The 23,681-nt window shown below is 60.6% G+C and overlaps 1 protein-coding gene and 1 long non-coding RNA gene across 2 annotated transcripts; one reads left to right on the top strand and one right to left on the bottom strand.

The window, feature by feature from the left end:
* Nucleotides 1-8,977: 8,977 nt before the first annotated feature.
* Nucleotides 8,978-12,756, bottom strand: LOC136563556 (uncharacterized). Its single transcript, XR_010784634.1, has 2 exons — nucleotides 12,340-12,756; nucleotides 8,978-9,666 (listed from the first exon to the last, which is right to left on the bottom strand). It is a non-coding gene; the product is annotated as an uncharacterized lncRNA (long non-coding RNA).
* Nucleotides 12,757-13,124: 368 nt separating this feature from the next.
* Nucleotides 13,125-23,357, top strand: HS3ST2 (heparan sulfate-glucosamine 3-sulfotransferase 2). Its single transcript, XM_066561008.1, has 2 exons — nucleotides 13,125-13,568; nucleotides 22,113-23,357. The coding sequence occupies exons 1-2, from the start codon at nucleotides 13,135-13,137 to the stop codon at nucleotides 22,729-22,731; spliced, it is 1,053 nt and encodes a 350-aa protein (XP_066417105.1). The 5' UTR covers nucleotides 13,125-13,134; the 3' UTR covers nucleotides 22,732-23,357.
* The last annotated feature ends 324 nt before the right edge of the window (nucleotides 23,358-23,681 follow it).

The following is a 23,681-nucleotide window of genomic DNA, read 5'->3' as shown; positions in this document are numbered from 1 at the left end:
CTATTGGTGCATGAAGCACGTTTCTAAAGGAACACCCACAGACATTCCCTGGACACAGCCCAGCGTGAATGGGGGAGTCACTGAGGCTGCCAGGAGTGCAAGGTGTGGCTGGAGGGACGTGGCGGGAATGACAAGGCCAAGGCCAAGGCCAAGGCCAGCCCCTGGGCCCCGCTGGTGTCAGGAATCTCCCGTGGCACTGCCTCTGGGCTCTGTCACACTGGGCTCAGCTGGGCCCTGCTGCTGACAGGCATCACCAGGGGTCTCTGGAGCTCTGGGTGGACACAGGACCAAAGGGACCCACATTGCAGCCTCCTGCTGCCTGCACAGCCTCTCCTGCCCCAGCACACCGGGACACGTGCTGCCCTTGTCCTGCTGACCATTACAAAGGATTGCAGCAGCTCATGGTGCCTGCGATGAACCTGGAGAGAGCACGGGGGCTGGTTATGGCCCCCAAGAAGCCATTCTGTTCCTCTTGGCCGGAGGAGGCCTGGGGAAGGGCACAGAGAACCCCCCATGACATTGCCACCCAGTGCAGGAGTCTGGGGCACGGCACAGGCTGGTCCTGGCCCTGCTGCCCTGTGCCATGGGGTGCTCGGGAGCCCAGGGACTGCAGTGGGAGAATGCCCTGCCCGAGGCAGAGCAGTGCCCTGAGCACAGGGCCAGCAGCCCCTCCTCCTGCACAGAGGCCGTTGTATAAGAAGTGGCATTTTGATTGATGCCATTTGACATATGGAGAATTCCCCACAGCAGGCAGTCACTCACCCAGCTGATTACGGACTCTGACTTCTTTCTCTAATTAAAACTCTCCCTCCCATTTTAATTCCTTTGCCCCAATCTCCCTGTTCTGGATGATTTCATAATGTGACACTAACTGCCTGAGACAGGCAGCAGGGACGCCCCACGCCCAGCCAGCCCGCTCTGGTGCCATCGAGCACAGAGCCCAGCCCAGCCCCACGGGCTCGGGGGTGAGGGGACACCCCTGGCACCCCTGTTCCCCTACAGGCTGCTGTGATCCAGCCAGCAGGGCCTCTGCCCTGGCCAGGTGTGACCCAGCCCGACCAGATGGGCTCCTGCCCCTGCTCCAGCCAAGGCCTGTCCCCCTCTGCATGTCCCCCTCTGCATGTTCCCCTCCCCATGTCCCCCTCCCCATATCCCCCTCTGCATGTCCCCCTCTGCATGTCCCCCTCTGCATGTTCCCCTCCCCATGTCCCCCTCCCCATGTCCCCCTCTGCATGTCCCCCTCTGCATGTCCCCCTCCCCATATCCCCCTCTGCATGTCCCCCCTCTGAGTGTTCCTCTCTGCATGTTCCCCTCCCCATGTCCCCCTCCCCATGTCCCCCTCTGCATGTCCCCCTCTGCATGTCCTCCTCTGTGTGTTCCCCTCTGCATGTCCCCCTCCCCATATGCCCCTCCCCATATCCCCCTCTGCATGTCCCCCTCCCCATGTCCCCCTCTGCATGTTCCCCTCCCCATGTCCCCCTCCCCATATCCCCCTCTGCATGTCCCCCTCTGCATGTCCCCCTCTGCATGTCCCCCTCCCCATGTCCCCCTCCCCATATCCCCCTCCCCATATCCCCCTCTGCATGTCCCCCTCCCCATGTCCCCCTCTGCATGTCCCCCTCTGCATGTCCCCCTCCCCATGTCCCCCTCCCCATATCCCCCTCTGCATGTCCCCCTCTGCATGTCCCCCTCCCCATGTCCCCCTCTGCGTGTCCCCCTCTGCATGTCCCCCTCCCCATGTCCCCCTCCCCACGTCCCCCTCCCCATGTCCCCCTCTGCATGTCCCCCTCCCCATGTCCCCCTCCCCATATCCCCCTCTGCATGTCCCCCTCTGCATGTCCCCCTCCCCATGTCCCCCTCTGCGTGTTCCCCTCTGCATGTCCCCCTCCCCATGTCCCCCTCCCCACGTCCCCCTCCCCATGTCCCCCTCTGCATGTCCCCCTCCCCATGTCCCCCTCCCCATATCCCCCTCTGCATGTCCCCCTCTGCATGTCCCCCTCCCCATGTCCCCCTCTGCGTGTTCCCCTCTGCATGTCCCCCTCCCCATGTCCCTCTCCCCACGTCCCCCTCCCCATGTCCCCCTCTGCATGTTCCCCTCTCCATGTCCCCCTCCCCATGTTCCCCTCCCCATGTCCCCCTCTCCATGTCCCCCTCCCCATGTCCCCCTCCCCATGTCCCCTGACTGTTGTCCAGTGCCCATAGGGACACTCAGCCCACAGCCCCTCCTTGCAAGCCCGAGGTCGGGATTTTTGGTGGGCATCAATTTGCAATAGCCTGACCAGGAGTATTCCTGCACAGCTTCCCCTGCACCAAGTGACATTTCAATGACTAAGTTGCAATAATTTCCCTCTGCCCCTAAATCCCACACTGGATAGGAGCCACTCCAATCAAATCCCTTCCCTTAAAGCCATCCCACCTCCCTGCAGGCAGGGCAAACAGGGTGGGCAGGCAGGCTCAGCTGCAGACCACATTTCAGCTCTCTCTGGTTCGAGCTCACCGAGGCAGGGTGGGTACACCAGGGTAAAACAGGTCCTTCCTTGCTGAAGGAAGGCAGCAGTCCTCCCGGGGCTGCCGAGCTTGACAGGTCCCACATGGACTTTTGACCTGCTCAGACTCAGTTTTAATGTAACTAAGAGAAAAACTGTGTTCGAACATGGGATTTAACCCTCTGACAGGAGCTTCATTCTAGCTGAGAGTAAATCCCCAGGAAGCAGAGCCCGTGCAGAGGCTGGGGGGAGCTGGGCAGAAGCAGGGGCGGCAATGCCAGCAGGACACGGTGCTGCCAGGACAGAGCCCACCCGCAGACCCCTTTTAGGGACCATGGCCACCTTCCCCCTTCCTGCTCAGCTGCACACAGCCTTCCCAGTGTCTCCCTCCTGTGTCCTTTCTGCGGGGGGGTTGTTGTTCCAGAACATCTGTATTCAGCCCCAGCACCCGCCGGATTGAGGCTGTTTGCCACAAAAACATGTGCTGTTGTTTTATATAAACAAGTTGCCAAGCTGGAGTTGGACTGCAGCGGTAAATACTGGGTCAGACCCCTTCTCAGCAATGTCAGTCCCACCGTAATTAATATTGATTTTGTGCAGCTGAAATATGGCTACACAATTTAATTTTGCTGCTAAGATTTTTGACATCGCTGTTCTTAGAGATTAATGTGGGATTTAATGAAGGATTTGGGCTCTCATCTGTGATGTTCCCTCATCCCGTGGTGTGCCGTGGACCTGCTGCTGGCTGCTCTGGACACAGCTCACAGCTGCTGGCGCCGTGGGCAGTGCCTGGCCCGTGCCTGCTGGGGCCGGGGGTCCGGGGACCAGGGCACTGAGCACACTGCAGCACGGGCAGCCAGTGACCTGCCCAGCCACTGGGACAGTGACACCACGGACAGCAGCGCCGGGGACAGGGGAGGCTCCTTTCCCGGACCCCTGAGGGAGCATGATGGCTCCCAGCCTCAAACAGAAGTGTAAATTGTCTTGTCTCAGCTCTAGGTCCAGAAAGAGCAAGGTGGGGCATGTGGACCCTCAGCCCTTTATTTAGGGCTGGGACCAGGGACAGCACAGCAGAGCATGGCGTGGCACGGCTGGCAGGGCCAGAATCCTCTGCCACAGGAAAGGGCCATGCTGGCCCTCGAGCTCAGGGTGGCACTGTCCTTGCCAGCGTCTCTGTGGGGACACAGCACATGCAACAGAGACCATGTGGCCAAAGCAGATTTTTTGCTTATCAAATCAAGGAGCAGCTGGATTAGAAGATTAGAAACCAAATTAATTACTAATGACTTCCTGGGGCCTGGGTGGTTCTGACAGGAGTCTCCAGGCAGCGGCAGTGCCGGTGGCGCCAGGCAGGCACAGGGGCACCGTTCACCAGTGGGACAAATGTGTGGAGCCAGAGGCCACAACCCGGTCCCTGCTGGGGCTGTGTGCCACACGGCCGTGCCACTGCAAGCAAGCCTGGCAGGGCTGGGGGAGCCGTGCAGCCCCCAACTCCAGCTCCTGCTTATCCATGGTGAGATGTGGCCCCCCAGCCCAGGGGAGTTCAGGTCAGGGGGCTCGCCGTGGCGGCACTCCCCAGCCCTGGGATGAGCGGGCACTGCCCCCATTTCCCTGAGGGATTCTGCTCTTGAAGCAGCATGTGCCCCAGCCTGCCTGTGCTGTCAGCGCCCATCTCTGCAGTGTGGCCTTGTGGCCCAGCCTGCTGGGTGCTGCTGGAGGGCAGAGCAGGCGTGGGAGTGGGCGAGGGCTGGTGCTGCTGGCATGGTCAATGGAGCTGGCACAGCCAAGCAGGCGCTGGGAAACAGCCGCTCCTGTCCCTGCTTGCCAGGACAGCCGGGCTCCTCGCCATCTGCTTCCTGACCTGGATATTAAACTGCACTAGATGATTAAATATGTCAATGGGAAGAAAGTTTTCTTCTGCCTGCCAGAGCCTTTTGCTCAAGTGAGCAAGGGCCAGGCAGAGGGATGGAAGAATAGAAGGAAGGCCAGAAGGATGGAAGGACAGAAGGACGTCATGAAGAAGAGTGAGCCAGGTAACAGGCTGACCTCTGGATGGAGGCTGGGCTGTTCTTAACCACTTCCCTCAGAGCCTACAGAGGAGCTTCCCAGGGACCTGGAAGCCCCTGAAGTCCCTGAGGAGAGCATGGGGCATCCCAGTCAGTGCAGGGCACTTCAGCCCCTGCCACCACTGCACTTGAGGGCCAGCCCACCGTGACCAGCCATCATCTCCCAGGATGTGGGACATGAATCTGAATATGTGCACAGCTCTGCACAGATGGCACCAACAGGCAGGGCCCTGTGTGAGGCTGCTGGAGCACCCCAGCCTGCTGGGCAGCCCCCAGCTCCTTACACTTGTTACACTGGGCTAATTGGTTTAACAGAGATTGCTGGGTCACTAATTACGGAGCCTATTGAACAGTGTATCTCAGCTAAGGGATACAATTAAAAGTTCACCCTAATTAATCAGAGGTAATTAACAGACCTTGCATTTCTCTGACATTAATTAATCAAGGAATCCCAAGCAAATCAATGTAGGCAGGGGGGAGTCAGGGGACGCAGGGAGTGGGTGTTGCAGAGGTGATGTGCTCCCTGACCCACTTTTCTGGGCTGGGAGCAGAGCTGGGGTCCCCACGGCAGCCCCAACAGCATCTCTGTCTGCATCACCCCCTGGCCGCTGCCAGAGCTGGACCCCGCTCTGCTCCCTCCTCAGCGTGAAGTTGGTGTGGCCACAGTGACACAGGACCTGGGTCCTGCTGCGGGTCTGGCCAGTGACAGAACTGCAGCATTGCCACCAGCACCGCAAAGGTCTGGTCCTGCAGGGTCCTGCCCACCAAAGCATCATGCCCCGCTCCACCCTTCCTCAGCACATCACAGGGGCAGCAGTGGCCATGCAGGCTGCGAGCCCAGAGGACACAGGGCCAGCGGCCAGAGCCCCGCGGTGCCCTGGGCTGCTGCAGCTGTGCCAATCGTTAGCCGTGGTTTGGCTGCAGCTGCCTCATCTCCATCTCCCCGAGGAGATGTGTATGGAGATAATCCAGACAAATGATAGATGGACATCGGTGTCTTGTGTATGGATCTGGCTGGGGGTCTGCAATATTTTGCTGCTAAGGAAACCCTCATTTGTGGCATGATCGAGGACCCCATGCCAAATCAAGGAAATTGATGTGCTTGTAGTAGGAAACTTAATCACCAGAGGGGAAATGCCCACCTCGTTTTTCTCATGAAAGAGGAATGCAGTGCTTTGATTTTTGGCTCTAGTATAAACAGGGTGTGATTAAATATTGTTTCCCCACTCTTTCTTGTCATTAATCAGGATATAGCTGCAAGCACTGGGCGTGACGTGGGGACACTTGCTTTGATTCCTCAAGTTCTTAAATGGTTTTGTTCTCTTTTCAATCCCATTAAAAATAGCAGGCGGGGTGTTCAAAGTACTCCTGCTGGAGAGAACTTCTGATCTGAAGGATGCGCGCTCATGGGGGACGCGCCTTCGGCAGGGAGCGCACCCCGCGGCTCCGCCCGCGCCCGCCGGAGCGGCACCGCCGGGCCGAGCCGAGCCGGGCCGAGCCAAGCAGGGCCAAGCCAAGCCGGGCCGAGCCGGGCCAAGCCGAGCCGAGCCGGGCCGAGCCGAGCAGGGCCAAGCCGAGCCGGGCCGAGCCGAGCCAGGCCGAGCCGGGCCAAGCCGAGCCGAGCAGGGCCAAGCCGGGCCGAGCAGGGCCAAGCCGGGCCGAGCCGAGCCGAGCAGGGCCAAGCCGAGCCGAGCAGGGCCAAGCCAGGCCGAGCCGAGCCGAGCAGGGCCAAGCCGAGCCGAGCAGGGCCAAGCCGGGCCGAGCCGAGCCGAGCAGGGCCAAGCCAAGCCGGGCCGAGCTGAGCCGGGCCAAGCCGAGCGGGGCCAAGCCAAGCCGGGCTGAGCCGAGCCGGGCCAAGCCGAGCAGGGCCAAGCCAAGCCGGGCCGAGCCGAGCCGGGCCGAGCCGAGCCGGGCCGAGCCGAGCAGCCTTGGGAGGAGAACCCCCAGCAGCCGCGGCAGCGCCAGCCCTGCCGGGGCAGTCAGTGCCCGCTGTGCCAGCACAGGCACCTGACCCGGGGAGCTGCAGGGCAGCCCGTCCCCAGGACCCTGCTGGAGCTGCATTATCACCTGGCACGGGCACGGCCGGAGCCTTGCTGCAAAGAGCCGTTATCCACAGAGCCCATGGGCTGCGATCCGGGCGGGATCCGGACGGAGCTGCTGCAGGAGGGCCCCAGGAATGGGCCAGCGCTGAACACGCCGAGCTGGGAGCCCTCTCGGCTGCCCGCCGCCTCTGCCACCCCCGGCAAAGACAGAGAGCGCTGCCGGGAGAGGCTGTTCCGGGCTGTTTCCACAGGTGCAGAGCAGCCACAAAGCCGGCAGGCTGCCGGGAGCGGAGGGCAGGCTCAGGGCAAGTATTGCTGCTGGGAGACCATCATCACACTGCTGATCGCAGCCCCTCCGCCCGGCCGGGCTGGCAGCGATCCCTGCCCAGCAGCTGCACCACGGGGCACCGAGACGGGAGCACGTCACTTCTTCACTCCCACCTGTGCCCTGCACTCACTCACAGCTCCGGAGCCCATGGAAATGCACCAGAAACTGCTGTCAAACGAGTTAATTTTAGTGCAAAGCTGCCACCAAAGCTTCTGCTGTTCTGCCTGCCACAACCTCCCGTGTACCTGTCCCTCCCTGGTACGGCCGTGTACCTGTCCCTCCTGGGCTGCCCCCGAGCCTGCAGCCATGGCCCTGTCCAGCATCCCCACGGCGAGCCCGTGCAGGTGCAGGTGCCCTCTGGGCCCCCGAGCCCCAGGTGAGGTCAGTCAAGACACTTCAATTGGCTCTTGGGGAGGCTTTAAAAGCCCCCAGCAGTGCAGGGCTGTCAGTGCAGGGGTTGGTGTTGCCTGGACCTTCTGCGTGTGCTGGCTCTGTGGGGGTCAGGTGGGTCCCCTGAGCTGTGCCCAGTTCCCCCTGCACCAGAGCCATGGGTTGGTCACCCAGAGGGAACAAGAGGAGGGAACCACTCCCAGATGCCCAGCAGTCCCCGAAGATGGCACAGGTGGGTTGGGGTCAGTTTTGCAGGGACCCCTCCTGGGAGAGGAGCTGCTGCCTCCACAGCCTCAGACCTTTGCCAGCACGTCCTGCTCTGCTGGTCCTTTGTGGCTTTTTAGCCAGCCCAAAGCTTTCAACATGGGCAGTGACACCTCCTGGTATGTGGAGGGGGAGCCTCAGTGAAGCAAGGAAGAGGAGGGCAGGCCTTCCTCCACCCAGCAAGGTGCCAGAGGAGGCAGCAGTGTTGGGAACAAGAGTGAGTGACCCAGTCCTGTCCCTTCGGTGGGAACGGGGCAGCTCAGTTCTGATTTTCTGCCTTCAAGTTTACGTAAGGCAAGGACGGGGTTACAGAGCTGTGGAAGAGCTGGGCTGAACATGAGGTGACACTGAAAACAAGCTTCAAAAAAAATTTACCAGCTTGTGTTTGAGTACAGATTCCTCATTTGCAGTTAAATATAATTGTGAAGGTCTGTGAGCCAGAGAGATATTTCTAGTTATTGGAGAGCTAGCTCCTGCCCCTGTGATCCCCGAGGAATGATAATGAGATTTACCCTAAGCAGGCGCTGCGGAGAGCCGGGAGAGCTCCGTGCTGGTGTGTGATGAGAGCAGAGATGGTTACAGGGTCCCCGCCTGCCGCAGCACACAGATGAACCCTGCCACTGCATCATTTCTGTGCTGTTCACACCGTGCCTGCGCTGACAGACCCAGAACAGCCGCCTGGAGCCCCTGGCACCAGGGAGGCGGCTCTGGCTCCTTTGGGGCAGGAGGGATGCTCATGGGGAGAGGGAGGATCCAGCCACCCTCCCTGGGCAACAGGACACAGGGAACCTGTGGGTCACCCTCGCCTGCCTGCACTGCCTCCTCCCAGAGCCCTTCCCTCCTTTCCTTCAGGTTCTGGTGCATTCCCAGCCCCGCACGGCCAGCAGGTGCCCAGTGCCATAGATTCAGCCTGCAGGCCCACAGCTGCTGCCCTCCCTGCCCAGGTGGTCACGGCTGGGACAGAGGGCCAGGCCCCCCCCGGCATCCTCACTGTCAGAAGGCAGCACCGGGGTCAGTGCCCGCTGGACCTCACCCCAGCAGGAGCAGCAGTGGCCGTGGCATGGTGGGCAGCATGAGGGGCAGAGCTGGGAGGGGGCGGCACACCCGTGCCCACCTCGGTTATGGTCTTTGCAGCGTCAGTGACAGATATGTAAGGATTAAATTGCAGTAATCTGTAATCTACTCAGTGAGATTAAAACCTCCCCCCGCCCCCAGACTTTATCCCTTTCATTCCAGGACTCTTAGCAGTGATTACAGCCGGGGGGAAGCCATTTAGCTTTTAAGCACCACTCCATCCTGCTTAAAAATGCATTTCAGAATCAAATGAGTTTGTGCAGCACAGCCAGGGCTGGCTGCTCCGGCTGGGCAGGAGGCTCAGAATTAGGACCAAAGTAGCTTGAGTCAGAGTCAAAATTAAATTTATTGTTTCTGACCTTATTGAGAATACAGTGCATTTACAACTGATTAATGAGGCTTAACAGGAGTTCAGACCCAATTGAAGGCAGCTCCACAGCCTGCACTTCCATCCTGCTGTCTGACGGGCACTTTGAGACTCCCCTGGCCTTAGGAGACCCCGAAGTGCAGAGCTGGGAGATGTGCCAGCCAGCGCTGGGAGGGCTGTGACGGAGCCGAGGGGCTGTGCCAGCCAGGAGCAGCCCCCAGGAGCAGCTCAGGGGCCGGGGCAGCTGAGTGCCAGTAGCTGGGACTGAACCCCCACCCTCTGCAGCACCGAGCCCGTGGCTCCCACCCAGGGAGGGCACCACTCAGATGGTGTGAGTGGTGCCAGTGAGTCACCGGTGAGTGCTGAGGGCTGACGGTGCCACGGTGATCCTGGAGACTCTGGGAGCGAGGATGCAGTCCCAGTGTGCTTGCAGTGCTTGGGAATGGCTGAGTCCTGCTGGCCTGTGCCCCCACAGTGTCCACAGTATCCTGGGGATGTGCAGCAAGTCTCTGAGCGCCATCAGCCCCGATCCCCATCCCTGCATCCTCCTGGCCCCTCACAGCTGCCCATGGATCTGGCTCAATGCATCCCTCTGCTCCACTGCCCAACTCCAAAATGCCAAAATGTCCTTTTAGCAGCTCCAAGTTTCCTGCCAGGACAAGAAGAACAGGGAGGCACTTGAGCAACAGGCCTGGAGTCTGTTTCAGGACCTTATCAGGGCCACGGGGCTGCAGCAGCTCAGCTCTGGCTGCCCCGCAGCGCTGAGGATCTCCCTGTCCCTGCACGTGCAGTGCTCAGCCCCTGATTCCCAACACAAGGGTAGGTGGCAGTTTGTCAGCCCAGAACCAAAAGGTTCTTAATGACATCAATATTAGATGCAGAAAACTGGACTAACAGTGACACTTGGGCACTGAGCAATTTCTTTGGCTCTGGAAATAAATTCTAAACTTGTTCTGTTCTGCCTTCAACACAGAGACATAACTTGGGCAGGACACCACTTTTAATCATATTTGTTCTTTCTAGTGTGCACTTTATTGCTTCCCTATTCTTTTAGGTTTAATGTGATCCTGGCACAAACTTTGTGTATTTCTGTAATAATCTCCTGATCCCTACACTTTGTAGGGAGCTTTTCTCTCTGCCTGCCTGGCAGCTGTCTGTGCTTGGGATGAGCCCTGGACCAGGTCCTCCCTGGAAAACACAGAGCTGTGAGCCCCCAGCAGTGGTTCCTGCTGCTGTCAGTTCATGCTATGGTGAGATCAGTCTCTCAGAGGGGAAACAAGGCAAAGGGGCTGGCCTGAGGCCTGAAGACAGGCCCCAAACCCCTTCTGTGGTGTCTGTCATGAGCGCTGTTTGGCCACAGCCCCACAGTCCCATGAGCCAAGCGCTGCTCTGAGCAGGAGAGGCTGCAGGAGCCATACTGGAGAAACTGCCCTGGGCAAAGCAGCATCGAGGAGCTGCAGGTGGCCTGGGAGGGACAGGATGCTGGGGTCCTTCAGGGTTAGTGTCAGACAAGGCACTGGGGTCCCTAGCTGCTTTGGTAAATGTACAGCCAGAGATTGGAGAGCTTGGGAGTGATGAAGGAGGCAAGATGGGAAAGATCTGCTTGGGAACAGAGCCAGGGACCCAAGAGGGATGGGGAGGAGAGGGAGCACTGGTGGGACTCTGAAAAGTGGCAAAGGGAGGTGGGGAAGAGAAGATGAAGGAGAGGATGGTATCAGGCTGGGAGCAGGATGCAGCAGCAGCTCCACAAAGGACCAGGTGAGGGGGCAGAAGGAGGCAGGATGTTTCCAGCTCTTCCTCCAGGCCCCATGCTGCAAGGCACTGGCTGAGGAGGGGGTATCTTCTGCAGTGATCCAGTGGGCTCTTTCCCCCTGCAATGCCAGAGCCTGGCACCCCACTCTGGGGATCCCACTGGGGGCTGGCTCCCAGGGCTCTGTTAGCACAGGCAGCAGGGCCGGGAGCGTGCTGATGGCACCAGAAAGCTGTTGTTTATGTGGAGTGGGGCGTAAACAGCAAACATGTCATGGAAAAGACGTGCCCTGCACAGATACAAAGACTGGAAGCAAAATTGTCGTCTTTACAAAACATTCCTCCCTTGCAAGTAGAGAAACGTGGAGGTGTTGAGGCATCCGCAGCAGCTTTATTTATCCAGACGCCTCTAATGTTCATGCTTAGGCAATGTGTCTGCTGCCGAGGCTGGATCACCACATGGAGGTGGTGATCTAAAACGGAAAAAGCAACTTTTCCACAGATTTGGCAGTTTGTCATGGAGAGGAACTAAGTGACAGATACTTTCCTCCGTAGAAAACAGAGCCTGCCAATGCCTGGCCCCTCAGGTAGCTCCACCCTTGCTGTTGCTGCCCAGGCAGGGCAGTGGCCCAGGCTGAGGTCCTGTAGGCTCTGTCAGTGCCAGGGCCCTGCCCAGCCCTGTGCTGGCTCTGGTGCAGCATGTGAGAGGGGGAGAACCAGCCCTGGGTGCATTCACATCAGTCAGGGATTGCCCAGGGGCTGGTGCTGTGCCCCTGGCTCCATCCCCCTGCTTTGAGCCACACAGAGGGGCTGGGGCTCAGCCCTGCCTGCCACAACCTGCTGCCACACAGACCAGGGCACACTGTACCCAGTGTCCCAAAAAGAAACACCCGTGGGTCACTGAGGAGGATGAGGTTTGTCTCCACAAGGACTCAGCCCATCCTCTAGATCCAGGGCTCTCCTGAGGCAACAGGACATGTCTTCCTGGAAACTCCATTCCTGCTCCCAGGGAGGAGCAGTGCCACGCTCCCACCCCAGCCAGGTGAGAGGCTGCAGGCAGCACTGCTTTTCATTTTTTTCCATTGTTTCTCAGGTCTGCACCGAGTTCTGGGTGTTGCACAGGAGGGAACCTGGTCCCTGCCCTGGACTGGCAGCCAGGAGCCTGCGGCATCCTCGTTTGTGTCGGGCTGGCACTTCTTGCCTGTCTCTCCCTGTCATCATCCTTCTTCCCAAGGAACAAGACAAGTACTTTTCTGCAGCCGATCAAGCTTCTAGTGCTGAGAAAGCAGGAGCGATGGCTGCTAATGTCTAAGCGGTGCCGCACGCAGCCCTTTGGCTCAGCAGGAGCAGCCAAGCGGAAGCCTGGGATGTCGGGGCGCAAGGGGAAAGGAAAGAAAAGGGGAGCCGGGGATGGGGATGGAGCAGTCCGCATTCAGAGTCTGCCGCAGCCGGTGGGCTTCCCGGCTCAGCCTGCATGTGGGGCATCGGAGCCGGGACAGGCGGGGCTGAGCAGCCCCAGCCCGGCAGTGAAATTTAATTCATGCGTCACTTTAAAGCTTTCCCTCCTACTTACCGGCGGCACGGCGGCGGCCGATGGCTGCTCCTCCTGCCCTCCCGAGGACAGAAGCGACTGCTACCGTGGGGCGGCCCCGCCGCGCTCCCCTCGGGGCCGGATTGTTGGGGCAGCGCGGCTCTGGCACCGGGCTGGGGCATCCCGGGACCGGCCGTGACCCCGGCAGCCCCGAGCCCCGGCTGCCGCTGCCGGCGAGGGCTGCTCAGCCCGCTCCGCCGCTGCTCCCCGCTCCCGGGCGGAGGGTGCGCGGCTGCGGGGACGGAGGCGGCTGCCCCGGCTCCACAGCGCTGCTTCGAGCGGTTCAGGGCTGGATGTGGGGGCAGAGCGGGGCAGGGCCGGCCAGGACAGCGCGACCGGGGACGGGACGAGCGCAGCGGCACCGGGGCCGGGCAGGGCGGGCCTCGGCGGGCGGCCCGGTCCCGGGAGGAAGGGCTGTGCGCGGCGGCACCCCCGGCCCGGCCCGGCCCGGCCCGGCCCGGCCCGGCCCGGGGGAGGCACCGGCCGCCGAGCGGCCGCGGGGGCTCCGGGAGGCGCTGACGTCAGGCGGCCCCTTAAATAGCGACGCAGCCGCCGCTGCCCCGGCACTTCCCGCGGAGGCAGCGCGGAGCCGCCGCCGCCCGATGGCGGGGATGGCCGCGGCGGGGCGGCGGGCGCAGGGGGGCCGGGGCGGGCGCGGCCCCCTCGGGCGGCCCGGCCGCGCCGCCGCGTAGCCGCGGGCGATGCCGGAGCGGCCGCGCCGGGGCCGGGGCGCCGGGCCGGGGCCCGCCGTGCCCGGCGGCGCGGCCCCATGGAGCCATGGCGCGTAGGGCGCCGAGCGGGCGGGCCCCGGCCGTGGCTCCGGCTCCGTCCCGGCGGCTGGCAGGGAGGGTCCTCGTCCTCTTCACGCTGTCGCTGTCCTGCTCGTACCTGTGCTACAGCCTCCTGTGCTGCTGCGGCAGCCCCGCCGCGCCCCGCGCCCGCTGCCCGCCCGCCCGCGCCGCCGCCGCCAAGAAACTTCTGCAGCAGTCGCGGCCGTGCGGGCGGGCGGCCCCCGCCCCGCCGGCCGGCAGCGCCCCGGGGCCCGCCCGCCCGAGCACCAAGCGCCTGCCGCGGGCCATCGTGGTGGGCGTCAAGAAGGGCGGCACCCGCGCCGTGCTGGAGTTCATCCGGGTGCACCCCGAGGTGCGCGCCCTGGGCACCGAGCCCCACTTCTTCGACAGGAACTACCACCGCGGGCTGGAGTGGTACAGGTGAGGGCGGGGGGCTGCGGCACCGGCCCCCGCCCGCCCCGGGCACCCCTTGGCCGTCCCCCGTCCCGGAGCATCCCCGTCCCTCCGCACCGCGGGCACTCGCCGCCCCGCTGCCCGTCCCCTCTCCTCTCCCGGCGCTCTCGCTGTCGTTGCGGACTCGGCTCCGCGTTCCTCGGTCGCTCGATGGAGCCGGCGGGGCCGGAGCGGTTCCGGCGGGCGGGCGGGCGGCGGGGGCTGTCGCCCGCCCGCACTCCGGGAGTTTTCCTTAATCTCCTCTTGCTGTAGCCCAGCGCGTCGCGGCTCGGTCCTGCCCGTTCGCCGGGGCTCTCGGCGGCAGCCCCCCGAGCCCCGGCCCTGCCGATAGGCACCCCGGAGCCGGGACGATGCCAGGGCATCCCTTCCATCCCGTCTGAGGAAACGTTTGCTTGGGTGAACGGTTCTCCAAAACGCGTGAGTGCCTGCACGGAATGCACTGTCCTCCCGCCGCCCTGCTCGGTGCGCCCCGGCACCCTTCTGCTGCCGGCTTTGATCGCTGGCTCCTGAGAGGGACACTCCTTGTCCTCTGCCATCCCCTCTCTCCGAACTCGAGTAACTGTGGATCTATTGGAATCTCTAATCATTTGCAGAGGTCAGCGAGTGTGTCTCCAGCAGGAGATGGTGGGATTTTAATTTCCATGAGGGCTTTTGTGAGGTGCAGTGGGCGCTCTGGGAGAGGCAGTGCTGCTGTAAGCAGGTCACGGCACCCATGGGCTCAGCCCCTGCTCCCCGAGCGGCGCTTGCTGTGCTCTGGGACGCTGCTGGGTGCTGGTGCAAGGCCACGGCACTTCTGCTGGGCATCAGCCTCGGGAAGCAGAGTGGGGCTTGGCCTGGCCCTGGCTGCCTGTGCTCAGAGCAGGGGAAAGGGCTCTGTCCGTGTGTCGGGGCACCGTGGTGGCAGAGGAGGCGGCCTGTGGGTCACACCAAGCTCTCCTGCCTCCATCTTGACGGAGCTTTCCTGGCAGGGATGTCCCCAGTTCCGAAGCAGGTCAGTGCCCAGTGGCAGGCAGGTGGAAGTCAGGGTGACGTTGTGCTCGCTCCCAGCTCTGCTCGGGTCCTGGTGGCCGGGGCTCGTGCCTTGAGAGGCAGTGCAGGCATGCATGGAGACCTGCAGCGCTGCTGCCCTGTGTTCAGATCCTTTGGTACTGGTGGCAGGTGACAGGAGAGCCAAGACAGGCACAGGTGAAGCTCATGGGAGCTATTTCCTTCTCTTGAGGGTGTCCTGCAGCATGCCCTGCTCCTCCTGCTCTTCAGAGAGTAGCTACAGCAATACTCTTGATCTGCTCTTGCCTCTTGGCAGGTCTGTGTCATTCCCACGTCCTCTCCCAACATCAGGCACTGTCACCCCTCCTGCATCCCCCAAAAGCCTGCAGCTGTGAGCAGCCCTGCAGCACAGGCATGTGAGGACAGTGCTCTCTCTGAAAGACACCCAGAGTGTCAGGATGGGTGATGGAGCAGAAGATGGGTCCTGGCTGAGCCCCTGGCTCAGAGGGGAGCTCCATGGGCTCAGCACCTAGCTGGGAAGCAACCCCCCAAATCCTGAGCTGGGATCCTTCCCTACATCCCTGTGTCTGCGACTGATGTGGGCTGTGCTTCCCCTGTGTGCTGTCAGTGTGGGAAATGTGGGGCTGGGAGCCTCATGGACAGTGCAGGACTGAACCTGTGACACTCCCCCCTTACGAGGTTTGGGACACGGAGCCTGCCCTGAATGAAGTGACAGACCCTTCTGGGGCATGTAGGAGCACCTGGGGACCCCAGGGATGGTGCTGACCAGGAGCTGTGCCCTCTCCCCTCCCACTGGCACTGAGGGGCTGCAGCAGCGTGCAGCTGACCAGCCAGCCTCCCACCCTGAGCCGTTGTTCCATCTGGGATTCTCCATGTGAAGGAACTTGTCCATGACCAGGAGGGATGCAGCCTGTGGCCGTGGCAGGGTGGTTTTGGAGCAGCAGTGGGAGCGTGGCCAGGTGAGCAGCGCCCTGCCCCAGGGCCCAGCTCTGTCTGGATCAATAGAGAGATCACGCCAGAGCAGCGGGGCCTGCAAATTAGTTCAGCTAAAACAATTAAATGACACTTCCTTGGTTTTATTACCTTATTTTTTTTAAACTGACAAATGTGCCAAAACTTAAGCGCAGAGGCTTCTAAAGTATAAAATGTGGAATTGATTTTTCTCCTTGCAACTGGAGCAATTAATGTGGAGCAGGTCTAACCCACAGTGGGATAAGCTGCTGTGGCTCTGCCAAGAGCCTGGGAGCAGAGAGCAGAGTCCTGCCCGTGGCCATGGCCCAGAAGGACAGAGCAGAGGCTGGGGCAGCAGATGTGGGGGCTGTGAGGGATTGCAGGGGCTGCCTGCCCGGAGCCCGGGGTGGGGGGCTGCCCCTGGCCTGGCTGGGGCTGTGTTCCAGCTTCTGGCTGGGGAGAGCCGGCGCTGCCAGGCTGGTGGAGGGTGGTCCCTGCAGGCTGCCCAGAGCACTGACCCCTTGGAAAGGCAAAGGTAAAGGTAAAGGCACTCCCTGGTGTGAGTAGAGACTTTGCCTGTGGGAGCCCTGGCTGCTGATGCCAAGTCAGCTGTGTCTTTCCCTCGTGCCCCAGTGGGGACCCAAGTGGAGAGACCAAGGTGGTCTTTGGTGCGGTTGCAAGTAGCGTGAGAACTGAGCCCCTTTGATGCTCCAGAAACGTTGGTTATCATTTTCTCACGTTTCCCCCTGCCCTGGCATTTGTCTGACGCAGAGATGGCAGAGCTAGCGGGAGGGGACACCTCCTCATCTGCCTGCCCTTGCCTCTCCAAATGTCATGCTTGTTCACAGCTGCTCTCATGGTGCCTCTGCCTCAGCTGCTGCCATGGCCCGCAGCAGCCCCAGCTCCCCGTGCAGGGGGATGAAGGCTGGGCAGAGCCAGCCCCAGCTCCCCCCGTGTGGGACCAGCACCCAGGGCTGCCGCTCACCGGCTCCACACCCTGAGCCCCGTGCTGCTTCCAGTTCCCATCACTCTCTAATCCACCTCATTAGCTACAGATACACTACAGGAAAGATATTTTTAGCAAGGTCTGTTTTAAGACAACTGAAACCAAACAGCAGCTTCTGGGGAATATCGATTCATTACCAATTCTGCACTAAATGTTCAATATTGAGCTTTTTCCTGCTGCAAGTCGTGTGGGCCAATAACCTTCAATATTTTCCAGAACACAGGGAAGATGGTGTGATCTAAACTGCCGTTAACTTTGAGCAGTGGCTCTAATTGCAGCATCTCGGGGTGCCGTTTTCCTGCTCAGGATTCCGGAGTGGTCCTGTCAGGCGTCCCAGAGCTGTTTTCGCAGAGAGGGGCTGAGCCCGGCTGCCCCCATGCCGTGGCTCCCACAGCCGAGCCCTGCCTGAGGCGGTGCTGGCGCGGGGCAGAGCCCTCTGGCTCTGTACGGAGCCACCTGCCGGAATGCCCTGACCGCAGGGGTGGCACCTGGGCCGGGCCTGGCTCTCCTGTGCCGCCGGTCCCTGGAGCTCGGCGCCGCTGCGGCTCTGCCCCGGCCCTGCCCTGCTCCGGTGCTCCCGGCGCTGCGGCTGCCCCAGGAGGGTGGCTGGAGCACCCTGCGGGACCCGGCCGTGTCCCCGAGCCCCGGGGCTGCGGCAGGGCAAGCACGGAGCCGGCAGACGCTAATTGCTCCCGGCCACTGCTAATTGCTGCCGGCTAATGGCCGGGCTGGCACACGCACAAATGGGAGCCCATTAGGCTTTGCCCGGGACTTGGTTGTGGGCTTTACTGACAGTGCATTTGGGTGAAGTTAATTAGCGAGAAGAGAAGAAGGCAGCAGCTTCAAGGATGCTTTGAAATTTCCTTGACTTCAGAGAGTGCCCTGGCTCTGGGGAATGTGCCTGGAAGCCGTGGCAGAGAGTGCTGCATGCAGCTGTGCTGGGCAGCGCTCCCTGGGCACTGCCCTGCCCCTGCTGCCCCTGCACGGCTCCTGCTGACCTGCCCGGCCTGGGCCAGGGGCTGCTGGGCCCTCACTCGGGCCAGGAGAGCCCCCCTGTCTGAGGAGCTGGGGGAGATGCTGGAGATGAGCTCATGCTGGGTGCCTCACCTTCGGTGTTAAAGATGTGTATGCCAGCTCCGTTCCTTCACCTTGCTTGTAATCTGCAGTTTGTTCTCACCTTGCTTTGGAAGCACCAAATTCTGCTGGTGGCCTGGCACACCATGGGAGGCTGGTGAGAAAAGGCCGGCAGGCCCTGGTGGCCCTGGGTGTCCATGGTGGGGCAGGCTGTGCCCACAGCGTGTGCCCAGAGATGAGCACACAGGGAGCAGGGCCAGAGCTGCTCACAGGGCCTCTGGGTGATGGGGAGCCCACAGGAGCCATTGCTGGGATGGAGGGGTTTGTGTTTGGTCGTTCTGCACTCACCTGGCACAGGGAGGTCTCCGTGGCTCTGCCACAGGTCACTGGCTCGGGAGTTGCTGCAGCAGCTGGGGCACGGGCAGAGGTTTTAAAAACGAGTATTCAGTTTTGGAGTTTCACCTGTGGAAGGAGTTGCCTTGGAAATGGGAAAGGGGGAGCCTCCGGGCAGTGTCCATGAGCAGAGAGCAGTCCCCAGCAGGGCTGAGAGCCGGGCTCTGTGCAAGCTGTGCAGGAAGCCCTCCCTTGCCTCCTGCTCCTTGCCAGCTCCGCTGCCCTCAGAGCTGCCTTGGCCTCTGCCAGACCCTCCACCAGTGCTGAGCGATTACTGAGGAAGGTGAGAGTCACACATAGGTGTGTGTCTGTGAAGGGCAATGGCAGTGTGCCCTCTGGAAAAGAATCTCTTGACTTAAAGGACACTGCAAATCTCTGGAGCATTTAAATGATTAAAAATGAATCAGCAACAAAGTTAATTACTGTGTTCGCTCTGCTTTTATGCATGGAAATGTCCCTCATTAGCTGTCTGCAAGCACTGGTGTAAATTCTTTGAACATAAACATTTATTAAAGGGAGCTGCTCCGTCATTAAATCGTGGCTGCAGTAGAGTGGGGTGGTGGCAGGGGCCGTGGGGCTCAGCCACTGCTGCCAGGGCCAGGGGCCCTCGGGGGGCGTTTGTGGCTGTGGGCACGGTGCTGTCCCTGCAGGCTGGGCATGCAGCCCCTGGGTCCTGCTGGGCATGGCAGTGCCCAGCTCTGGCCAGCTGGTCCAGCCTGTGGGGTGCCAGCGTGGCAGAGCTGCTGGGGATCCCCTCTGTCCCCTCAGCCCCTCGCAGCCCTTGGCAGGGTGGTGCAGCCCCCAGCCAGGGCGTTGCTGTCCCCCTGACCCCGGGATATCTCTCAGCCAGAGATTTTTGTTTCCATCACACCTCGGTTCTCACACGTTTAACCAGTTTTGTTCAAACTTCCCGGAGCTACCAGAAGCAGCTTTGCTGGAGCTTTCATCCACCACTGCCACCCACGGTCCTGCTTAGCAGAGGTGCCAGGCAGGAGCTGAGGGTGCTGTCAGCTGTGTGTGCACCCGTGGCACGGCATGGCACGGCATGGCACAGCATGGCATGGCCTGGCACAGCACGGCGTGGCACAGCATGGCACAGCACAACCCTGCTGGGAGCAGTGCCAGCTCCTGTGCCTCCCCTGCTCACCTCCCAGCACAGCAAGCTGGAGACCCGCTCACAGCCCACCCTGCTCTGCTGCGGCCATCAGCTGGCACAGGGGGACGCAGAGCCCTCACCCCAGGAGCTGGCACTCGGGGCTTTTGCCAAATTAAGCAGTTTGTTTCTATGCCACTGAGCAGATGGAGCCAGGACCCCACAGGCCAAGCTCTGCACACAGCAGGGGCTGACCCAGAGCTGCTCCGGGCAGGGCAGTGATGGGATTATCAGTGGGCACTGCCCTCCTCACTCTTATCTGCAATATTTCAATTGTTTGATGAGATTTGGTACAAATTCCTCCCTGGGAGAGTGTTTCAGGCATGTTCAACATCAAAGCAGTGCAGCCAGTGAGGGAGTGCATGTTTCTTTAATGTGGGAGTGTTGTAGGGGCCGCAGGGTGCCCAAAGGCAGATTATAACAAAATTAATAATTCAGGCTCGGGAAGGTGCTGGTGAGGAGTTAACCCCTTCAGGGCAAGCCGCTGCCTTCGTGCTGGCACAGCCAGGCCAGGCTCTGCTGCTGCTGCCCAGCACCTCTGGGGTGGCGGGGGCACAGCTGGACACAGCTGGGCACAGCAGCTCCCCTGGGCTGTCACCCACCTGTCCCCGTGTCACTAACATGGGCAACCCCTAAATCTGGGCTGAAGGGAGTGTCAGTGCCCGTATCAAGTGGCAATTAGGGGCTTTAAGAACTGGGCAGCTCTAATGAAAGCAGTCTCTAACTGGGGAGGAATTAATGCTGTCCCTGCAGCCAGAGCAATGTGCCCAGCGAGTGCCCCAGCCATCCTCCCCCTGCCAGCGTCACTCGCGCATCACTGTCCCCAGGCTGGCACCGCTGGCTCAGCACATGCCAGGGGCCAGTGCCAAGGCCAGCTGGGGACATCAGCAGAGCCAAGGGACGTGCCCTGGAGCAGCAGGAGCAGCTCCTGGCTCAGCCCTGGCCACGCACTGCGGGCCAGCACCAAGAACCTTCACACCTACACCTGCCAGCCTGGGCCTTAGAGCTGTGTGACATGCTATTTGTATGCAAATAACCCTGTGAGTGCAGAAGTCCAAAAATATTATTTTAAAGTCTGGTGTAATTAAGTTTGCCATGCATTTCCCTGCTCCTGCAGCCCTGGGGATCCTGCTGTTAGTGGGAAAATGAATGCCTGGATGACATCTCTCCCCCTTGCATGGCTTCACTGGTGATTTATTTATCTGCCCGTGCTGTGTTTTGTTGTCTCAGCAGTCTCTGTTTCTCATGAGCAGCAAACACTGGGAGTCCATTTAAAAAAAACAACTCTTGTCTCATTTCAGTAATTTACTATGCAGAGGTTTTGTGTTTTTCATAATAGATTAGAACCTGTAATTTTGTATTTTGAATGCATGGACCTAATAACTCACGTAATGAAAATCTAACAGGCTTGAGGATGAGCCATTAATGAAACAGCAGTTTTATGATCCAACACAATATATTGTAATAGTGAATCACTTACAGAGCTGTCCTGTGCTGATTTATGATGAAACTTGTTTGTGATGTGGAGATAGAACCATGTGCCTGTGCTTCCTGACAGTCATTAACCAATGGGAATCGTAATCGGGATTTATGGGGTTTGAAGCAGAGCACTGGGAAAGGCCAATTAAGCACCATCCATGCTCAGGTACCTCAGTGAACCAGCCCTGCTAATTTATGCTGACTAATTAGTTTGTTTTCTCTCAAATTAGGAGGCTGGTCAAGAGCACATGAGGGTGCGTGGGATGGTGCCCTGGGCAGGTGCCCCCACTCCCCTCCGTGCCCCGGGTTCATCTCTGTCCTCTGCTCACACAGGTGCTCTGGGCTGCTCTTGGACCTCCTCCCAGTCAGGTCTTTCATCAGCCCAAAGCTGCTGGCCATGGGCTGTGTTTTAGGGATGCTGGAGGTGCCGGGTCCTGGTCACTGCCCTGGCCCGGCCTGGGGAGCCCTGGTGGCCCTGGCAGCTGTCTGGGTTTGTGGCACGGATAACCCAGTGCCCCGGGCTCTCCAGAGGGATGGCTGCAGGCAGGGATGCACAGAGGGACGGTGTGTTTGCTTTCCCTGGCTGCTGCTGGCCTTGTGTTCAGCTCCACAACCTGAACTGGGGCTGTGCCTGCCCACAGCACAGCAGCTGCTGCTGCCACAGGGCACTGCTGGGGTGTGGGTGCAGCAGAAGGATGCTGGCCTCATCCTGGCTGCCACAACTCCCTGTGCACTCCAGCCAGGCATTCCCTACCTGCTCCCTGCCTGCTCCAGCCAGGGGTCCTCCAGTGCCATGAATCTGACTGCAGTGGATTTGATAGTTTACTCTAGTAATACAAGACCAATTTATAAATCTTTCCGTCCCATTAGTTTTTATTTGATTTGGATGTTCAGATGTCAAAGCAAATGATTTAATTAGTGCTAAGCTGGGCTGCAGGGATGCTGCATTTCCCCCAGGCTGGTGCTCCTTGCCTGGCCTGCAGCCCAGCTGCCAGTGCCAGAAACAGATGTGTGTACCCAGGAGCCCATTTGGAGCTCTTGGGCCAGGCCCTGGTGGGGTGGATGATACCCTGGTGGGCACAAGCCCCACATCCCTGTCCCAGCTCCCACCAGCAGAGCGGCACAGCCCCCTGGGGTCTGTCATTGCTCCTCAAGGCTGCTTGTGGTGGTGGTGTGGCACAGCCATCCCACTCCTGCGTCCTGGCTCTGGACACACACTGCTCTGTGTGTGTGGGGCTGCTGGTGCCCCCATCCTCTGCCCAGGCTGTCCCCTGCGACTGGGATGGACCTGGAAGCCATCCATGGGTCCTCCACAGAGCTGCTGGAGGGGTCTGTGCCTGCCTGGTCCCACTGGGAGGGGACGTGTCACCAGCCCCATGGCGCCGTCACCACCTCCCGGTGCCTGTCCCGGCTCCTCCCTTACCATCACCCTCTGCTTCGCCTGCAGGAGCCTGATGCCACGAACACTTGACAGCCAGATCACGGTGGAGAAGACCCCCAGCTACTTTGTGACCAAGGAGGCCCCGCGGCGCATCTTCAACATGTCCCGGGACACGAAGCTGATCGTGGTGGTGCGCAACCCGGTGACCCGCGCCATCTCGGACTACACGCAGACGCTGTCCAAGAAGCCAGACATCCCCACCTTCGAGGGGCTGACCTTCCGCAACCGCAGCCTGGGGCTGGTGGACACCTCCTGGAACGCCATCCGCATCGGCATGTACGCCGTGCACCTGCAGAGCTGGCTCCAGTACTTCCCCCTGTCCCAGATCCACTTCGTCAGCGGCGAGAGGCTGATCACGGACCCGGCGGGCGAGATGGGCAAAGTCCAGGATTTCCTGGGCATCAAACGGGTTATCACAGACAAGCACTTCTACTTCAACAAGACAAAAGGCTTTCCGTGCCTGAAGAAGTCAGAGAGCAGCGGCTTGCCCCGCTGCCTTGGCAAGTCCAAGGGCAGGACTCACGTGCAGATAGACCCCGAGGTCATCGAGCAGCTTCGGGACTTTTATAGACCTTATAACATCAAATTCTATGAAACAGTCGGGCAGGACTTCAGGTGGGAGTAAGTGTCCAGGAGCAGAGCTGCAGTGACAGGAAGCTGCGGTGTTCTCTGAGGAGGGCCCAAGGGGGCTGGAGCCAGGACCCCTCAGCCCATCCTGCCCAGAATTGTGGGCAGAGGCAGGCAAGGGGTTCCCCTGTCCCTGAGGAGTCTGCAGCGCTCCGGAGAACCAAGACAAGGAAGACTCAGAGTCCTGCTGCAGCCCCCAAGCTAAGGGATGAGTGCCCAGCAGCACTGCCTGTCCCAGCTGCCTCTGTGGGGTCCTGTTTGCTCTGAGCACCACATGGTCCCCAGGCCACGGGGATGGCCCTGTCCTGCGGCCTGTGCTCAGGCTGCTCCAGAGCACATCCCTCTGTGTCCCAAAGCAGATGGGTGCTCCTGGACAGTGGCAGTGGGACTGTCCCTGCCAGGCCCTGTCCTGGGCAGGCAGAGCTGCTCTTTGTCACTTGCGCGCCATGTGTACCCCTGAGGACAGTGAGATGTATCTGCTTGACACAGAATCTATGGAAAATGTTGTACTGATATTTTGTCCTGTGAATAAAGCACAGAATCCTGCTGTTACGGGTACAATAGTGGCACTAATTTCCTTGTTGAGCTTGTGATCCCTTCATGTAAATAAAGTGGCTTCCACCAGTCCGTATGCATGGGCTGTTCTTAGGACAGGGCTGGGCAGAGCTGGGGGGCCACGGGGAGCCCCCCCACCCCCAGACAGGCGAGGGAACGGGCAGGGGCTCGGGCAGGACAGGGGCTCAGCCCTACACAACCAAGGGGAAGCTGTGGCACAGCCCTGCCTGGGGCTGCCCAGGCTCATCCCCTGGCACGGGGCTGGGATGTCTCAGAATGGTGCACAGGGACCACACAGGGATGCAGCACATCATGGACCAGTTTGCAAGGCCTTACTGAGAGTGATTAGTAACCAGTGAGCTCTAATAGGAAAAAATTGGAGTTAATTAGTGG

Source organism: Molothrus aeneus, chromosome 16 (genome assembly GCF_037042795.1).
Source record: "Molothrus aeneus isolate 106 chromosome 16, BPBGC_Maene_1.0, whole genome shotgun sequence".
Taxonomy (NCBI): domain Eukaryota; kingdom Metazoa; phylum Chordata; class Aves; order Passeriformes; family Icteridae; genus Molothrus; species Molothrus aeneus.
Note: the sequence above shows the minus strand (reverse complement) of the source record. Positions and strands in the feature narration are given on the sequence as shown.

What these genes read in the sequence shown, in the direction of transcription:
- HS3ST2 (XM_066561008.1), top strand. Translation starts at nt 13,135, where the DNA reads ATGGCGCGTAGGGCGCCGAGCGGGCGGGCCCCGGCCGTGGCTCCGGCT. An exon ending in CGCGGGCTGGAGTGGTACAG is followed by an intron (nt 13,569 to 22,112) that starts GTGAGGGCGGGG and finishes CTTCGCCTGCAG; the next exon opens with GAGCCTGATGCCACGAACAC.